Source organism: Amblyomma mixtum, chromosome 9, assembly GCF_055824585.1.
Source record: "Amblyomma mixtum isolate Tamu chromosome 9, ASM5582458v1, whole genome shotgun sequence".
In the NCBI taxonomy this organism is placed as follows: domain Eukaryota; kingdom Metazoa; phylum Arthropoda; class Arachnida; order Ixodida; family Ixodidae; genus Amblyomma; species Amblyomma mixtum.
The window spans coordinates 56,455,492-56,475,949 of NC_143020.1; the positions used below are offsets into that span (position 1 = coordinate 56,455,492).

Below are 20,458 nucleotides of genomic sequence, written 5' to 3' on the forward strand. Positions count from 1 at the left end.
TATTGATGCTTTTCATAAAAAAGTTGGTTTGTTTGGTTTGGTTTATGGGGTTTAACGTCCCAAAGCGACTATGAGCTATGAGGCTATGAGAGACGCCGTAGTGGAGGGCTCCGGAAATTGAAGGCGGGTTGTTATATAAAAAGCAGTGAGCTCTGCCACATTCTCACAGTGGTCAGGACAGCCAAGCCGAAGTTCTGTTTTTGCCTTAACCACCTGTACAATATCAACGATATTGTCTGCATGTAGTTCTAGGAGGCTAAAACATGTCGTGAAGGCATTTTTTAGGTCAGCTACAAATTTGTAGAGGGGAGCAGCGGTATACAGAAGACCATCGTTGTCTTTCATGCGAGTGAACGGGGCTAGGTTTTAGTTCTCAGCCGCCTCTTTTGTCAGCAAAAGCAAATTCAGGCAGCTTTCACAGCCTGTCTTCAGGGCACATTTTCTGGCGACATAACCAGCTATATAAAATATTAGCCGGCTGTCACTTGATGCCAGTGCAGGTGATACCCTCTGAACCTCAAAACTGTTTGGGTTGGTGTGGCTAGATGTGATCCCGTACTTGTAATGCAACATTTTTGACATCTAGAGCAATGTGGCTCTGCGGACACTTTTCAGTGACACCTGAAATGTAGAAAATATTTTACACAGATGTACTCTTCCTGGTAAAAATACTGTGCAGCGAACAAAGACGCCTTAGGAGCTCCCGAATAACCGCTCCGACAGCCAGGAGCAAAGCAATGAGAGTCCGTCTTCCTTTTCGGTATCGCGCCTCTCTGTAGTACATAGCACCAACTTCACACACGCAATACGGTTTTCTTCTCTGGATCACTCACTTCTCGAGGAGTCACGCCGAAACGTAGAACGCACACAAAACACTTCGGTTCAGCGCCCGGAGAGCCGTTCTGAACGTGAGAAGCAGCACGGCAGCGGCAGCGCAGGCTGGCGCAGAGCTAGTAAAAGGCGCAGTGGCGCCCCTTGCGGCGAGGAGCGGCGTTTTGCTTCAGCCGCTACGCTGCCGCGCGCCTCCGTTCGCGCCACTATATGAGTATTCTAGTTCACTATAACCACGAGCAAACAAAACAGCGAGAACGGCTGGAGAAGGATTGGCGAGAGGCTTGGCTTGGCTGATGTCAAGAACTTTTCAAACATCAGTTGTCATTTCTTGCGCCAGATGGCGCGGAGAAGCACAGCGGAGTAGGGTGCCTTGATGCGCGCCCGCTCTCCGCTGAGGGTGGAGCCACTCTTGGAAGGGGTCGCCGCCGCCAAAACCGGTTCTCGGGAGGCGCCTCCGCCATTTTCTTGCATTCCGCTCCCGCGTCCCGCCGACTCCCTCGCTAGACACGGAAAGCGGCATTCTTCACACAGTGACGCAGATTTCCCTCAGAGTCCGTGCTGTCACATATGACATGGGATCAGTAAATCGAGCGATGTGGCGAGAATTAGGATTTTCAAGCCACAGAAATTCTACCACAATGTGCTCAATACCGCATCCATGCTTGGACGGGGAAGGGCTTTTTTTCACTGCTGATGCCACACATGTGTTGAAAAATCTACGAGGGCAACTTTTAAGCTCGAAAGTCTTTGCACTGAACGATCCCACCGTGTTCGAGGACAACCTCCCGTCACCAAATGTGAAACTGGAGCACATCCAGGCAGTGGTGGACAACTACGCAGAGAGGGAACTTAAAGTAGCCCCTGCCCTATCGGAAGGTGATGTCAGCTCCGGCCACTTTACAAAAATGAAGGTTCTTCAGAGAGGCTGCACCGGCTATCCGATTTTTGGTGAAAGAAGGGCTCCTTCACCCATCTGCCGAAACGACAGCATGGTTCTTCGATCTGGTGCCAAAGTGGTATGCCCTGATGTCATCACGCCATCCCAATTTAGCTTTAAGGCACCGAAATATGGAGAAATATTACGCTGCTCTGAAAACCTTGCGCCTTGCAGCAGAAACAATACAACGGATGAATATGGGCGCCACCTCTCAGTGGAAACCATCCCAAGCTGGGCTGCTTATTTCCACGACAGTTGTCCTTCGCCTCCAAGAAGTTTTCCTGGGCAATGAACGCTATGAGTTTTTCCTAACAAGCACGCTACTTCAAGACTGCCTCGAAAATCTTTTTTCGGTTGTACGCTTAAGGTAGCCAGTGCCGACGGCATATGATTTAAAATGTGCTCTGAGGCTTGTTAGTGTGAGCCAATTTCTACATACGCCACGAACAACAAGCTATGAGCTTGATGATCGAGAGTACCTCGTCGACCTCCTTTCTCAAGCAAAGAAGCAGTACTCAGAAAATTTGTCTGAAAATTAGACGACTCTAAGATTTTGTTCATTGAAGAACTGGCGTCAACGGAACGTTCCATTTTATACTACCTTAGAGGGTTCATCCTGAAAATCGTCTTAAAGTCCGTACCTTGCTTCCAGTGTAAAGGTGCTCTCATCGGAACAGCAAGTAATGAATATGCCTCTTTGACAATTCTCAAGGAGTATGTGAGGGATGGAGCCAACTTGATTTATCCGAGCAGTGAAGTGATACGCACTCTCAATAACTACGAGGAGTACTTCACAGGCGCTGTCGCGCGCTGTAAAAACCAAATACACACGATGAAGTCCCCGCTGAAATCGCTCACAGAATACTTTGCGAAGGTAGACCGGCCATGTCTGAACACATGTGCAGATGTGCAGGAAAAATGCTGGTAGCCACCTACACAAGACTGCGGCTACGTATCCATCTACGTCAGTACCCAGCCACACGTGCTGGTGGTCACGGAAGCAAAACTTGGGCTGGTGTTTGTCTTCCTTAAAGACGCTGTAATAAGAGTGAACTTTTCGTGTACATGCACATAAGCGTGAGAGATATTAAAGCGTAAGACACATAAGCTGCATTGCGCTTGCAGGGAATCGTCGTTCTTATTCATCTTGTAGATATGGTATTTGTGCATTAAGGTATTAAATCATTGTTCTTGCGTGCGCCTAAGTCTTTATGTTTTAATTGCAAAATGTATGCATGCCACAGTTTGCTACCATTGCATAATAGTGTAGGTGGACGTAAGTATGCCATGCGTTCATACTTGAATATGAAGCTGTTCACTTGGCGTACTTCACCTTCTTTCCGCTAAATCCACACGTAAGCGCAATGATAGCAACTCCGTGGCGCCGGTATTGCAACGACGGCGAGCAGCTGCCCGCCGTGATCACCTATCGCAAAACAAAGAAAGATAGCAAAGATAGCCGCTATACTTTCGCTAATCGTCTCGGAATAGCGAATGCACCACCGAATCTTTACTCTTACCTTTCATCGAAACTAGAAAAAAAATGATTATCAAAGGTAAAGTCAAATTCAAGCTCCCAATGCAAGCGGGGTCACCTCTATCTAGACGCGCGCCACGCAGCAAACGAGCGCCTCGCGAGCAGCGGAAGCAAGAAAATGGCGGTCGCGCTAGCAGACGACGCGGTTGTCCTCACCCTAAGCGGAGAGCGGGCGCGCATCGAGGCACCCTACAGCGGAGAATTGCGCGACTGTTTCCCCGCGCCGCTCGTAGCACTATTCGCGGAGCGGCGATCACATGATCCCGCCTATGTCAAATGTTCCAATTCCTGTCGGCTCATACCTAACCAATGAACCGCAGGGGGCCAGCCGCTCCCATCTTGAGCAGAGTCTGATTTGTTATCCGACTAGGGGGGCATTTCACATCTTTCCCGCAGGGGGCTTTCCCGCAGAGCTTGGAACAAAATGGCGGACCTTCGCGCAACTCTGCTCCCCGCTGGAGCATGTAAAGGAATTAACACTTCATACCGCATACTACACCCGCTTTTTGGGGGGCGGTTTTTGTCACCGTGTATGACATATTTTCTACAGCCCATGTGACAGCAAAAAAAAAACAGGCTTTTTGCAGTGAAAGTTCATTGTTGGAATGTCACTCCCGAAGGCTTCGACAAAAGAGAAAGTTTGGAGATGAAAAGCGGTGTTTTCAACCACGATGGGAACAGTTGTATTTCTTCACTGGGTCGCGGGACAAGGTGATGTGTTTAATCTGCTGTCATACTGGGGCCGTGCCGAAGGAGTGCAACGTGAGATGCAACTTCATGTCCTGTCATCGTGGGAAGTACGGTTCATTAACTGGAAAGGTGCGTGACGACAAAGTGGGCCAACTAAAAGGCGTTACTCGTAAAACAGCAGGAATTCTCCGAAAAGCCGGCCGAAACAGCGGAAGATACGATGACAGCACGCTTCATTGTTTCCCGTCTAATAGCAAAATCTGCAAAACCTTTCACCGATGGGTTATTTGTGAAAACCTGCTTGCTTGAAGCCGCAGGTGCTATCTTTCCCAGCATGAAAAAGGAAAACGAAAAGAAGTGGAGGAGTATTTTTTTTTAGTCAAATCGACAGCATTTCGAGGAGAAAAATAAGGAAATTGATGAGTTGTCAAATGAGAAGTGGCTACGTTATCTTGCTTTCCTTACAGAAATATGTGAACACCTGAACGTCTTAAACGTAAAATATCAGGGAAAAGGCTCAAGTCAGTAGGGCACATTTCCTAGAATCTCGCTATGTTTTCGCAGATTTGCTCGGCAGTCTAGCGGAGGAATTCAAAATTCGGCTTCAAGACGTCCGCAGCCTCTCCAAACAGTTATAATTTTCTCTATACCCTTCTCTGTGCGAGTCGACGGTGCTAAACCCGAGTTGCAAATGGAGCTAATTGATCCTCAAGCAATCACTACATTACGACAGAAATTATAGTGCGCAGTTGTCCAGGTGTTTTAAACATCTTTAAGCAATACAATTTCTTCAACTTTGCGGCACCATAGCAAAAAGGATCATTGCCACGTTCGTGAGCACATACTTGTGGGAGCACCTCTTCTTTTTATTGGAAGTGTACAAATCTGTTCTGCGTTCAAGGATGACAGAAAACCACCTCATAGCCACCATGCGAATCGTCTGCGAACAAGACCTCACGCCGCATATTGCATCCCTTGTCGCTGTTAAGCGTTGTTAAACCTCAAGCCATCAGCATACTTAGAATCTAAGAGTAATTCCTGCGATTAAAAAATAACACTACTTCCTGACAAGCGCAATCCAGTTCTTACTTTCTTTTACTGAATACACTGCAGGATTGACGCTCTCGACATAACCTTCATTCCCCCCCGTTGAAAAAGAAAAAATGAGAAGGACGTCATTGCACTTGACCCTCTCCCCTGTTTGCTATTATGGCATAGCAATATGATTATCAGCCCCCTGCCCTGGAAGAACACAAGGACACAGCGACTTTTCCCTGTCAAAGCACCCCTTCCAGCCAGTGGCGTGGGCCGATTCGCATGAACCTGCTAGCGTGACAATGCAGGGAGTGGCGCCACAATGGAGAGAGGGGTCTTTCCCTGACCACTGAGGGAAGGGATTGCAACTTTTTATCTAGCACTTCTTGCTTTGTCAGCGTTCAGTGCTTTTGCATAAGGTAAACGTATTGGTTAGACTGATTTAATATAAATCTCAAAAACATAACATAATGTATCGTCATTTATAAACACAATTTGCGAAATACAGAGAATTCTGTTTTTATGTGCGGGAATTTAAAAAATTCCTGTGAGCAAACTACTGGCCTAATCGAGAGCAAACTTCGCTCACGGGGTAGCATATTATGGTCTACGTTATTTGAGATGTAATTAAACGTCGGTACTTGCCTGCATTTCCTGAAATTAAGAAGAAACTGCTGTCAACTGCGAGTAAAGCTGTCGCAGACGAGAGCTATACGCGAGCCGAGCAGCTGGTTTTACAGGGCGCGCCATCTACCGGAAGGAGAGATTCGACGAGCAGACGAGCCGGGACGTCGTTTGCCTCGCCTTCCGGCAGATGGCGCGCCCTGTCAAACCAGCAGCTCGGCTCGCGTATAGCTCTCGTCTGCGACAGCTTTACTCGCAGTTGACAGCAGTTTCTTCTTAATTTCAGGAAATGCAGGCAAGTACCGACGTTTAATTACATCTCAAATAACGTAGACCATAATATGCTACCCCGTGAGCGAAGTTTGCTCTCGATTAGGCCAGTAGTTTGCTCACAGGAATTTTTTAAATTCCCGCACATAAAAACGGAATTCTCTGATTTACAGTTTGTCCAGTCATCAAGCTCGCACCCGATGGTGTCATATCTAATGCTAAATAAAAACTGCCTCTGTGTGGTGGCATCATCAGCACCATTAATTTGTTTTGAGACCTAATTAAAATACCGAAAAGACGTAGTATGACCAATGCTAATGCATCACTATAACTCATTCTATGCAACCAACAGGCAAAACAATGGACTAAAATTGTGCCTGACGGCCCCTTTTAGATGTATCCGACAGTAGCACTGCACGTCATTATTCCCAGTCCATCCCACGCACCGCTCGAACACCTTTCCATTTTCGCCTGCCGTGGCTAGGCGCATCCGCAGACGGTAGCAGAAAAAAGCCTTCATCTTAAATTCTGATGAAACGCCTTTTGCAGAATAAAAAAAATGGATGTGGTTGTGTTATTTGCTCAGGTATGAAACAGTTTGCTGAAGCATCCGAACGGAGGCAACATTGAGAAAACGACGTGAATTTTGCGAGCCACAGTAGGCAGCATAGCGCACACAGTTTACCACGCCCAGCACGCTCGTGCGCATGCGCGCATCACCTTGGGGCACCCCATGCCAATCACTTGGCGCTTGCCTGCTGCGTCAAGACCGGTCCGCGTTTGCGCATAGTACGCGCTATGCGGAAGATCTGTAGTAAGGGAAATCTGAAGATGACATCAATAAAAAGTTGCAAAAGTTAGTGGTAGTAATACTTAATGTTGATAAGAACAAGTATCTTAAGATTATGTATTATAGTACACTGAATAAACAGCGCTCAGTGATTCCTTTTGCTTACGCCTTACTCAGACACAGACCCCCTGTTTCCTCACACAATTATAATCACTGCGTGAAAGACAACGCGACATACTAATAAAGGCCAGCTTTAACCTAGCCGAAGAATTACACGAATTTTCTTTTCAGCACGATTCATGCACACCACGTCGTAATGACGCTTGAGTGATATCACGAGCTTCTAATCAACAGTTTCCTAATGTTTTAATCAGGTTTCAAATCCGCCCCTCCACGTGTGATTACGGCGCCGAATTTTTCGATACCAACAACGGCAACTTGGAAGCTGGCTTTTCTACAGAACGTGACACTTGCGCTGTCACGTAAAATATCGCATGCGAAAGGCACCACCGGCCTGCGTAGGAACGACAGATAGAAGTCGTCTTTAGTAGCGTGCGCAAACATACACACACAAAAGAAGTACATACTATATACAATACAGGGCTTAGAGTTACGCTTGGGTAGAAAGAGGAGCCTTGAAATATCAACAGCTCATAACACGTGAGCCCGCTGTTCATGTTACACAATATTACGCAATTCACCATCGCCTCTGGCGAGATTGCAGGCAATACGTTGTTGCGAGAATAAAATGAGAGGCTTGCGCTCATGCACGAGAGGTGGCGGCACCAGCGGCGCACACAGTAACGGCAGCAGCGGGCAAGAGAGCGTGCAGCGAGGGAGCCTCCCCCTTCCCCTTATCCCCTGGGACAATACCTGCGGGGTCGGGGAGACCCCTTAAAGGGTCAGTCTACTCACCGAGATGAGTGTATAAATAATGGCATATTCTGTTAGCTGGCACCCTATAGCATCAATAACGAGTGATGTGCTCCCGGTTTAGGCAGGAATTTATATTTTATTTCGGCGTTAAAAGTCGCGTAAAAATGCATGGTGGCGACCCCAAACGTTCATTTTGTTCAAGAAAATGGTAGTCTTTTTTTGTAGAAGCATAAGTGAATATACTACGTACCATTTGTCCATTAAAGTCTCTTTCCTCCTCCTCCTCCTCCCAATGTCAGAGAAACGCACGTTTTGTTCTAGTAAACTGTAGAAGGCGTACCGCTCGCTTTGTCTGTAAATCACACGAATATTTATAGTTACTCGTACGCAAAACGCAGGCACATTCCCGCTTTTAGTTCAGCGTATGCTAGCAGAGACGCAAAAATAAACTCAGCCTGGCGCCATCTGGTCGTCAGGACGGGAACCATTGCTGTAAACAAACCGACTCTACACTTAAGCCTAGGAGCGGCAGAATCGTCACTCTGATTATTAAAATAAAGCAAATTTATCTCTTATATGTTTTCTTATAGGCGAGATGAGACGAAGCGAAAGACCTGTGCCCCATTTATGGCCAGTGAACGCACTGAAAAAGGCAGCAACAACGAGAATTCAGTACGAAGCGAGAGGTCCGGCTTCGACGGGCGCCGCCATGTTTGTCGCCGCGCGGCGGAAATCCAGATGGTTGCCAGATGACACTACCATCTCATACAGATGTGTTCCCACATCTATAAATTCTATTTTAAAATGTTCTACCGCACTTCTTGGCACCACAGCTGGCTAAACGGTAATTTGAGTAAAAAGCTATCGGTTGCCGCAAAGAAATATGGTCGGTAAAATTCAGTAGACTGACCCCTTAAAAAGAGGCCCGCTCGTCCCGTCCAAGGCAGAGCTGAGCAGCTTACTCTCAGAACATAGTCGTTATGATAGACTACTACACGAAATGGGTAGAAGCAGTGGCCACACCTGAGGCAACGGCAGCCTGCGCAGCAAAGGCCTTCATCGACTCGATGGTGCACCGGAACGCGTCATCACCGATCGGGGACGTCATTTCACTGCGGAAATGATGGAAGAACTCATCCGGCTGACAAGCACTAACCACGCCCGCACCACAGCACACCATCCACAAACCAACTGTCTCTGCGAGAGATTCAACCGAACAGTTGCAGTCATGATCAGCAAGTACGTCTCCGCCCATCACCGAGATTGGGACCAGTTTCTACAGTACGTCATCTTTGCGTACAACTCTTCAATACACGAAACAACTGGATACTCCCCGTTCTTCCTTCTCCATGGCAGAGAACCAACTTTGCCCATTGACGCTGCACTAGGGCTCCCGCAAGAGACCAGAACCAACGTGGACAACGTAGCCGCGCACTGGGAAGAGGTCAGAGAGCTGATACGAAACCGTGAGCTCAAGAGCAAGGAAAACAGCAAGATACGTTACGACGCCGGACGACGAACACGAGCTTCGCCCCAGGGGATTTAGTTCACATTTGAATGCCAACCGCAAAACGCGGGAAGACTACGAAGTTTCTTCACCCTTATAGCGGTCCATTTCGGATAGTGAGACGGACCTCTGAGAATGATTGGGAGGTAGAGTCTAAACAAGGGAAACGGGATGTCGTAAATGTGGAACGACTTAAACCGTACGTTACACGAAAAATCGCCGAGGACGGTTTTCCGCAAGCAAGCAGCAGCACTGGGCTCAACGGTGAGCCCAGGGGTCAGACTAAACCCGCAAAAGAGACCACGCCAGCAACGAAGACAGCACAGGCAACGGCGAGGTCAGCAGATGGGGCTAGCAAGCGACTACAGCAGGAAAGCAGTGTGAATGTTTTTAGAGATATTGACAGTGATTGTGATCGCGAAAAACACGGCTATGGGCCGACGGCGGAAGGAGCAGCGAGGGCGGAATCAGCGGACAGTACCAATCGACTTCAGCAAAGAAACAGTGCCAGTGATTGTGATGATGGTGATGGTGCCCGTGAAAGACACGACTCTGAACGGGCGACGGAAAGTGAAGTGCAAACGCGGGTAGCAAATAGTGCACGCGATAGCGATTGTGACAGCTGCGAAAGTGGCGATGAAGAATTCTTCGACACAGAAGATTTCCCACGATCCACCAGGACTCCGCCGATAACACCATCGACTAGACCTCGCAGGCTGCTTGTTAAGCCACAAAAGGACGATTTATTTGCTACTGACACAGCGCTCTAGAATATGCTGACATCATGTTGTGATTTGTGTTGTGAACAGTGACTTTTTCCCAGACTGAACGCGAACGCTCTTGATGTGCATTTTCCGTTAGCATTTTTTTGTATGTTTTTGTATGTGTGGAGTATGACCGAGGACGCTCAGTTTTTTTTTTTTTTTTAAGGAGATTGTGATGTTGCAAGAATAAAATACGCGTCGCCGCCACCCCCATGCGATGAGCGCGTAGTCCATGTCCATGACTTTGAATCGGTGACTCCTCGGTCGGACGAACTGCGGGAAACTTTGCCGAGGCACGACGCGCCAGGCATTGCTCCCCGGTGCGAAAGACCGAGCAAGACACGCTCGAAGTTTCGAACGTAACAACGTGATCACCGAAGCTATTCAGCATGCAAGGGACTCCTCAAGGGCTAACTCGAGGTGTTCCTGGAATAGTACGATGCTTACGTGAACTGATTAGCTCTAGAAAGGGGCTTGAAATGCTTTCATCGAGCTTCATAGAATATTCATGCAAAGGCACTGACTATAGTGGTAATAGTCTTTGTAATGCTTTTAATGAATTCTTTACATCTCCGCATAGCACTCCTACAGATATACGATCATATCCCAGGAAGAGGCAACTGCCTACCCTTTTCCTACAGCCTGTCTCTGTAAATGAGATCATCTCTGTATTTAGAGAGATAAATAACAGCACCTGCTGTGATGTTAATGACATCCAGATAGCTCCTGTCAGGCATGTAATTGATATTATTGCCCCTCCGCTTGAACATATTTATAACTTGTGCTTAGAAACTGCTACTTTTGCACAAAACATGCAAACTGCAAAAGTAATAGTTCTTTTTAAAAAAGGAGATAAAAATGACTTCTCAAACTACCGACCAATCAGTATCCTGCCAGTCTTTTCAAAAGGCCTTGAAAAGGTGATGCATGCGCGTATTGAGAGGTTTTTAGAAGCTCACAACCTAATTACAGACTCTCAGTACGGATTTAGGAAAAACAGATCAACAGAACTCGCTCTACTTCATCAAAAAGAATTCATATTAAATAATTTCGAACAGAAGAAGATTGTAATTGGAGTCTTCATAGATTTCACAAAAGCATTTGATCGCATAAATCACAATATACTGTTTGATAAACTAGAATATTATGGAATAAGAGGGAAATCACTTCAGTTAATCAAATCCTATTTGTCATGTCGCACACAGTACGTACAGATTAATAACTTTAAATCAACAGTGAGACCGATTCAGTCCGGAGTGCCGCAAGGCAGCATATTAGGTCCAGTCCTATTTAACATCTACATTAATGATATTGTTGCCCTAGACCCTACAGCACGTTTCATAATCTACGCAGACGACACGAGCATATTCATCCCTGGCAGCAATTGTGGTCTTACACCGCGTGTGCAAAACATATTAAATGCGCTGGAAGCCTGGTCAACTTCGAACCTGTTAGCCGTTAATGTGTCGAAATCAAATATTGTCATTTTTCGTCCTAAAAACAAGATATGTCACCTATCAAACGACCTTTACTACAAGTCGAATAGAATTGAAATAGTACACACTCATTCAGGTCCTTAGGTGTAGTTTTCTCTGAACACATGCAGTGGGATGAACACATTCATGATATATCATTAAAACTATCAAGAACTATTGGTCTTGTTTACCGCCACAGGAATTTATTGCCACAGACAGTGAAAATAATTCTATACCGTGCCTTATTCTGCTCTCACTTGAATTACTGCACACTAATATGGGCCGCCACAACAAACACAAACCTACTGAAACTGTCGGTACTCGAAAAAAAGATGCTTAGAATAATATATGGGTTACCCTACGGACACACAACCCGGCACTTGTTTACCACATTCAGCATTGTAAACGTCCAGGAAATATATAATTACAGGTCAATTAAATCTTACATAACTGAACAAAAAGCCTACTTAAACACAATTACCTACTTAGCCTCACTTCAGCATTTCCAGACTCCATACCCACAACGTCACAAACCACACTGGTCTATACCTGTTGCACGAACAAATTACGGACATCAAATGCTTAATTACCGTCTAGCGCTACTTTTAAATACATTTATTGACTCAAACATTGATGTCCTTCATATTCCATTTTCCACCGTACGAGATTTTATAATTGAAAGCATGTAATTATACTAATTCTTATTCATAAGCAGCACTGACACCACTTTTGGAATGAAGCCTTGGATTATGTGTTATTTTTGCTTTACTATGTGTGTTAATGTTGTATTACGTGTTGTTAATTCTTTTGTTGTACTTTCCTTTTTGTTTCTGCTGCATGTGTGCAGTATGTACAGAGCGCAATGTTTCTTGCCGTATGCCACTGCCTGAGAGGTGGTGAGAACTCAGTCAAGCATCCTCGCTTTTTTTTCTCACCACCTCCATCATTTCTGTTATGATGGAAATAAACATTATTATTATTGTTTTTATTGTTATTATTATTATCTCGATTGCCCTGCGGACCGTTTTCGGTACTGCACAGAACTATTTCTAGCGGCTGGGCCGACCTCATGAATCTCCACCGAGATAAGCCTGTTTCATTAGACCTCTCCCTGATGTAAACATTGTGACATCAAAAAGGTGTGCCCCGATGGGCAAAATCGTCGACTTTCGGTTCTGAACCGGTTTTTCTGGTGCGGAGCGCTCCCCCACCACCTTTGATCCCCGATTCGAAACGCCTCGCAGCCTTCCTTCTCTCGGTGCGAGCCTTCTCGGTACGGCGCATGTTTTGCCCATCGGACCAGAAACACGTGCGCTGATGACGTAGGTCGGGAGAGTTCTATTCTGCCGCCCAGTCGGAACAACCTGTCTTCCTCGCTGCTATGAGCGGCGACGTTCCAACAAGTTTGAAATTTTCGCTGCGACGGTCCGGGAGCGTGGAAAGAGTGGAGTAAAAGGGAAAGGAGTGGTAATGGTAGAGAGAGAGAGAGAGAGTGAACAAGGGGCACAGGAATGTTTTGTGACTCTCTCCACTACCGTCGTCTCTCTTTCTTGTGCGGGGGTGCGTGTCTGTCAGTCCCTCTGTGGTCCCAAACTTTTTCCAGACAGCCTCGAACCTGTCCCCATCCCTGCATGCAAACCGATCTTCGGGCTGCCGACGTGCCGTTTCCTGTTTCGTGCACGTGCTCCCAGCGACATTGAGCTATCGACGAGCGGGCTGCCGAAAAACAAGTCGCCGTACGCAGAAAGAATGAAGCTCTTTTGCGCAATGGTGAGTCCCTATACTTCTTGAGCCAGAGACCCGTTGTCTACTACGGTCATTTGGAGAATCGGCATAGAATGAAGCGATTCCAAAGTCGAGGAAGCACGAGGTTTGTGTGCGCGGGCTTGCTGAGTTTGCGTCCTGTCGGTTATGGGGCACGGTGGTTGTTCAGACGGGGCAAGCAATCGTTGTTTTCCTTAATGCGTCTACTTCCGTGGTTTCCATATTGCAGAGATAACTCTGCTAACGGCTCTCCTCGTCTTATACACGGTGTTGACGTGGAATGTCGCAACCTAAATACGTTACGCACGGGTTGGCCGTGAACTGCCGCTCTTGGCAGTGCGCATCTGTTGTCACATGGTACAGGCTATCCTGGCAATCAATGCATCCATGGAAGGGTTTGGTTTGTTTGTGTGTGTGGAGGAGAGATGGAACATCGAAATATCTGGTAGTTTCTATCGGCTTTCAAGCAGCAGGGCGTTTTGTATTGAACATTGTCCTAGGGAGTAGGTGGGCGCACTGGCGTGAATTATTCCCGTACAGTTAGGTGCCAGTTGCTCTTCATTCCATGAATATTTATTGGGAATGAGAGAGGTGTTGGAACCGTTGTGTCTTAGATTCGGTGAAAATATTGGATTCGCTCTAAAAGCTGCATTGTTTCCTTTCGGCATCTGCCCCCTAGGCCCAATCTCTAAAGCGGGTGGCAGCGGTTCCCAGTTCACGCAGATTAAAAAGGCTCTGAGACGTAAATCAAGATTGGCAGCTGCCTTCCTGATTAGTCGGGCGTCCAGTTGAAACTTGGATTATACTCGGGAGTGCGGTGCGAAATATTTGGTCTCCGAGTGTAAGGATGGCACGTGGGTGTGCAAGAGCGCGGGGCATGTTTCAGCGTGTCACATTCTGGTGTATACGGTTTGTCAGCCCGCTGACATGCGTCACTAATCGCTCATCCTGAATAGATTCACCTCAACGGGATGGTTACCGGCACTCGCCCCTGCTTTCCCACTCCTTCTTATTCCTATTTTTCTCCTCAGCAGCAAGCAACGGGGAAGGGAGGGTATGGGGAGGCGATCTGCATGAGTGGTAGTAGCAGTAGTTTACTGAAAGAAAAAGTACAAAAGGGAAGGAAAGGAAGTTGCTGGCCGCAGCAGATTCTTCGTAGTAGCACCGGAGCTGCTGCCGGCGTAAATAATCGGGACGTAGAGAAGATAGCCAGTACAAGTACAAATGGGCGCTACAAAGGATAGGTGAGCGCGACCTACAGCCTTGCCAAAAGTTTGGACCCCGGAGGATTTTCTTCTGAGCCCCACCATGCGGCTCATAATGCACCCCTAGCGCTCCAAGTCTCCTGAAAGGTATGCTGATTTTTGGTCCTGTCCCCTCTAATCGTTAGAACTTCCACGAATGCTACACAGGAGCCCCACTGCATGTCTTAAGGCTGGTTCACATGCAAGCGACTGAGCGATTGAGCGGCGCGACGCAGCGAAAATTTCCAACTTGCTGAAACCTCGCCGCTCGTCGCAGCGACGACTCAAAACAGGTTTTTCCGTCGCGGCGGCAGTATTCGCTAGCATATTCGCTTGCATGTGAAACAGGCTTTAGAAGCCAACTCCCTGGGCTCCAAACATGTGACAAAGGCTGTACATTCTGTTAGGAGAAGGTAAGTACAAAAGCTAAACATGCTTGCGCACGCGCAAGTGACCACTGTCATTTGGGATGTGCTCGCTGGTTTTTGTTTGTTTTCCTGAGAGAGTGGCGAGGCTATTTCAACTCCGCCTGCCTGGAAGCACGGCCGGTCTCGACGCGGGTGCTGGAAGGCTCACAGCTCCCTTTTGGCTGTCACGTGCTCAGGCAGAAATCTGGTTCTGAGAAAACGACAGGTGCTGCAACTCACTTCGGTGCAGACCTCCGCCTCGCCTTCAGAGAAGGGAGGAAGTGAAAGAGAGAAAGCCGCAACACGTTGGAGGAGGGCGGTCGCGTCGTGTCGCGGCTACGCGAGCGAGACAGTCCTGTTGTCCGGCAAATCCGAAAATGACCCCCCCCCCCCCCCCCCCTTCCCAAGCGTGGCGGAGAGCATGTTGTCCGCGTCCATCCCCTAGCGGGATCCGCTGGTCTTTCTGATCTCCCTTTGTGCAGCGTCTTTTGGGCCCGCGGGCACACCTTATTTGGAACTTTTGGTTACGGACCTCGCAATAGTAGGTAGGACCGCCCGCCAAAGCCGATATTGAATACTGCCTCAATTAAATTAACCTCCTTGGCGAAGTCGAAAGCGGTTTTTGGAGCTGCGCATTTGCCTTTAGCTTTCCACAGTTGCGGTACACATACCGAACCACTAAAAATAGGCAAGCCCTTCGCTTCCGGTTTGAATTGTAGGTTCCGAAATACCTAGCCGAAATCTTACTGACGCTGGGGACGATTGCTGCGAAAAAAGAAAGGTCGACTGCTTGCGTCACGAACGTTGACTGCATGAAACGCTGCTCAATCCCGTCGGTCTTGCCGTGTGCCCTTGCGCTGTAATCAACGCCGGACAAGCCGTGCCTTTGTTTTCGTTCTTCGCATAAAGAGCCGCCTCGCTTCCCGTCGTTAGTGAGCGTAGGCGCCGCGTACGCAACAAAAGACTTCCTTCATGAACATCCTTACACAGCTACCCTGATTCAACGGGTGCCGAAATCCTCTTGACGCTTTAGCATTCCTCTCAGGCATGTCGTTTTTTTTTTTCGTTTTTTTCCTATTTTTTTATGCTGTGATGGCTACCCTTTCGGACAATGTCGATCTGTACGCAAAAGGGGATCTTAGGTCATAATTTTTTTTTTTTGCAAATGAAATCGTGAAATATTTTTGTTTATTCAGATTCTTCCATGATTGCAACGTGGCATTAACGAGTTAACGTTAACACGAAATTTCGGTCTAGAAATGGCAGTTGTGAAGACACAAAAATTCTCCTATATGCATTTTCTAGGGGTCACGAAGTCAAATATCAGCAAAACAGAAGAGCCTAGCTGCAATGAAATCGGAAGACAGACTACTTATAGTCGGGTACAACTCAAGTACGAAGCCGCCAATGTCCCTTAATGCCCTAGCCAATCTGTCAGTGAATGGCATGGACCGACTTCTGTGAGGTTCCGATTAATCATTACTCAATCCCAAACCACGCTACGCTAACCCCCGTCGAGCTAACGTGACAGCGGATTAACCACGGAATAACCCCGACATCAACAACGAAAAAAAAAGACGGCCCACACCATCAACTGGAGGGCTTCCTTCGAGCAGTACTGCCGCTTTGTTCTTTAGTTGTATCCGGCTGGACTTAGCTACATCATCCTTGTACTTACAATGTTGTGATGCAGATAATGCTATCACAATTATAGCAATGTGGTGGACTCATTTTCGAACATTTCTTTATCTCAAACATTCAGAATGCTTTCTGCAAGATTGTTCCAGCACATAATATAATAATAACCGTGTATTGCACAAATGATATTCCTTGCAAAGCTGAGAAGTTCAACGTTGGCGTTCGACCGAATAGACTTTGAATAAGTAAACGGTGTCAAGTTCGAGATGACTGGGCGAGTGGCAGGTAGGGCTGCGTTTTTCTTCCTTCAGAAAAATGTCATTAGCAATCTCAGCCGCGCAAATGAGTTCTCACGGGGTTCACCTCTACTGTTGTAGACGCAAGGACGATATTTAATACAGTGTTCCAGCATTGACAAAAGGGGGGGTCAGAAGTGAAGAAAACAAAAGCGAGAACGAAATGCCTGCAGACGGATACAAAATAAGCCTGAAGTCAGGCTATGACCGCCACGCAACATTCCCAACTGACAATAAAAAATTATGCAGGGAATGTTTACTACAATCGAATTAGTACACTAAGTGGTCTAGAATCTACAACACTGTGGTGTAGTCTTTCGGGGTAACATTTCCGTTTCACAAAGAGCCCCAAGAACTCACCGCCGCTTGTGGTCGCCTCCCACATAAGGATGAGGACGAAGAAGTCGATCTTATGGCACGCGTTAGCATACTGAGTTCTGCTCAATCTTGGGAAAGAGAACAGAATACCGCTCTTTACCATCTTCCCTCAGCCACTCATTCATTCCCTTGCGACGCGGTGACGACAAGCGATGGCCAGCGTTTTCTGGAATTGCCGCCTTCCCCCACCAGACATACAATGGGCAAGCCCGAACGGCACGCTTTCCTTGAAGCCATTACAATATGGAGCACAGTGTCACTTACCACGAAGAGGACCACATTGTTCAGCTGTGAGGGCGCGAGCAGTGCACGCTAAAGCCCGTCACTGCGGCAGTTCAGTTCGGCCTAGGGGGTGCTCAAGTACCCGTTCCGAGAAACGATGACTCAGACTACGCACAGCCTGACGGAGTGAGGTGGTTTCGATTTGGCTGCACTTTCTGCACCAGTTCAGGCGGTGCTGCACTCGCGTCCTCGATTTGTCAGTGCAGCTAGCGCCACCTGCACTTGGGCACTCGATTTGACGTAGTGCTGCACGAGTACTTCTGTACTTTCGCACTAGCCTTCCGGCGAGTTCTCTTCTCGTGCAAGTAGTGCAATCTACATCATGCTCGCACTAAACAGCTGAAATGGCAGTGCGCGTACGTGTGTGCGTGCTTGCCTGTGTACGTGCGTAAGCGACTGCCGGGCATATGGCGCACTGCGTATGGGTTCTCATCTTTCTGTCCAGCCTCGCATGGGCTTTACACGATCTCTCTTTTGTGTGCAAATATTATTATTACTCGCAGCACGACGTAGCATTTGCAGAAAAGGCAGATGGTGAGATGTTGTTGAATACTTGAGTGATCGCAACGTTTGTGATGACTCGCTACGACATCAGTATACCTCCGCTTGCAGCGATCGACTGGCCTTGAGGTCGCCGTCAGCACACACCTATACGCCTGCCAGTTAGTATCTGATAGTCACCGTCCGCCGACAGTGGACGCGAGTTGTGTTCAAATATAGTTCCAGTTATCAGGCAACTCTTTCCTTCTGTAATTGAGGCAGTCACTTTTCGATACAACGGCAACAGCCCGAATCACGTGCATGAATTGTCAATTAAAAGGTCGTCTTGAGAGGAAGTCTGAAGCTCTCGAATTCAAAGTTTGTTGCCTCGTCAAAGTACCCGTTGAATCGCTGACGGTCGACCGGCCTGCGCCGCTTTGCACAACGCAACGGAAAGGACGGTGTCAAATTCTTCACAACTCTTGGAATTAACAAATTCCATAGCCGCTCCACGAGATATGCGCCACTTTGAACAAATTCACAGCATTCAGTACAGCTAGCACAATCCCGCGCATATGTCAAACCATGCGACAAACACCAACACACGGCCGCAGCAGACGAACGTTTCGGCACTTCTGCACTCGATTTGGCCGCTGCACCGAGAGCACTAGTGTCAGGCTACACTCACGCCGCAAGAACTGGCACTGCACTGCACTTTTGTGAACTCGTGCAGAAAGTGCAGCCAAATCGAGGAGACCTAGGAACTTGCAGAATATTCAGCGCCCTTGACAAAACAGCGCTATTTTCCAAACGAAAATCCTCGTGCACACAATGCATTTTCGCAGTCCTGTTCGAAAAAAGAACGGGGGGGCGGGGGGGATGCCTCTTTATCAGCATGTGTGCATTGGATTGAATGCGCCATTGTGCCCTTTTGACAACTACACTCTATCTCGAAAGCTGGTGGTAACCGGTGGTGCTTCAGGTTCACGAAAATTACAGGGCATCCCCATCTCGGAATCCGGAGATACCGGAATCTGACAAAATTTTAATGCCATAGACTTAAAACTCCCGTTCACCTGTAAATCCGGTGTCTACGTTGTCAGCCGTGTGAGTGAAAAATAGCGGGCATGGATTTGGCAGGTGGTCCCAAGAGAGCAACCTAGGGGGCAGGTGGTACACCTAGGTCACGTGACCCTGCGGCGTCATCACAACCTGCCCTCCAGATAGTGACCAAACTGCCCACCGTGGCAGGCGTCAATTAGATTAATTATTATGGTTGCTCGGGAATAGCAACCTGGGCCGCACAAGGCCCACCGTTGGGAGCACCCGCCATCGCAGCGCAGTGGCGCACCGCTTAGCCACTGCATCAGGAGGGGATCTGAGGACTCCCAAGGATCTATGAATGGAAAATAGAGAATGGCTTTCTGCATATATGGGAATTAACACAGTGCGCTATCGCTTCATACCCTTAAGGCAGAACATAACCCTATTTTGAGTCTGGGGTGGACTCTGTTTTAACAAGTCCCACGAGTCCACCTTATTTCTCTAGAGACGCCGTCCTGCGCAAACAAGCATAGCCTCGCACCTGACTATTTACTCTTTTGTCCATATGATATGCTGAAAGTCGGAAAATCTACACTTTCCACATGTTTTCCTTATGGTGTCCATGCTTCATCCGCACGATTATCATGATCTTCACACGATGCGCGTTGCGCCATTTAAAGAATGGTTTGGTTTTGGTTTTATGGGGTTTAACGTCCCAAAGCGACTAAGGCTATGAGAGACGCCGTAGTGGAGGGCACGGTGTAAGAAATATTTCTTGCACCGTGGTGGAGGGCTCCGGAAATTTTGACCGCCTGGGGTTCTTTAACGTGCACTGACATCGCACAGTACACGGGCCTCTAAATTTCTCCTCCAAAGAAATTCAACCGCCGCGGCCGGGATCGAACCTGCGTCTTTCGGGTCAGCAGCCGAGCACCATAACCACTGAGCCACCGCGGCGGCTCCATTTAAAGGCTATCAATTTAGACTTTTCCGCATATGTTGCGTGTATCAAGGGCACAGAATAAGTAGGTTCCATATGGGTCCCGTATACACCTTTGGGAAAGCACACGGAAAGCGTGTCAAACGCATTTAACTAAGGAACTAAAAAAGAAGAAAACCAATGGTTACTAGAACCCAGGTTTGATGACTGTAGAGTAATTAGTTAATTAATTACAAGCAAAACAAATCGACCAAAAGTGGCCGTGGTCAGGGCGGGAGTGGCGCGAAATTTGAATCACAGGAAGTGCAGTACCATGTGACCGGAAGTGTGGGCGCAGTCGACGTGTGGCGCAAAATCTTAATGTTTAGAAGAGTGTATAGATGGAGCGAGGTGGTTCGAGTGGAGTAACTGTGAATTAAGTGTAACTAATCGCAATCATTCGCAAAAGCAGCATGCCAAAAAGGCTTTCGCCTCTCAACACTTCAGTTGCAGAAGTGTCCTCGAAATTTTTTCGCCACAGCACTGTGTGTTCGTTATCGTGCTCCAGCTGCCTGAGCGCTTCGAGGCTTTTCACTTTCTATTTATTTTTGAACGTAACAGGTCCAGCTGTCACTCGAATTTTCATCGTTTTTTTTTCTCATTCTTT

General features: G+C 47.6%; 1 protein-coding gene across 1 annotated transcript in view; it reads left to right on the forward strand.

Moving 5' to 3' along the window:
• The first annotated feature begins 12,938 nt into the window (after positions 1–12,938).
• Positions 12,939–20,458, forward strand: part of LOC149329130 (uncharacterized) — a 52,995-nt gene continuing 45,475 nt past the window's right edge. Inside the window, exon 1 of the mRNA XM_089560125.1 lies at positions 12,939–13,109. Within this exon, the coding sequence (XP_089416251.1) occupies positions 13,089–13,109 (21 nt within the window). The 5' untranslated portion in view covers positions 12,939–13,088. The remainder of the gene's footprint in view (positions 13,110–20,458) is intronic.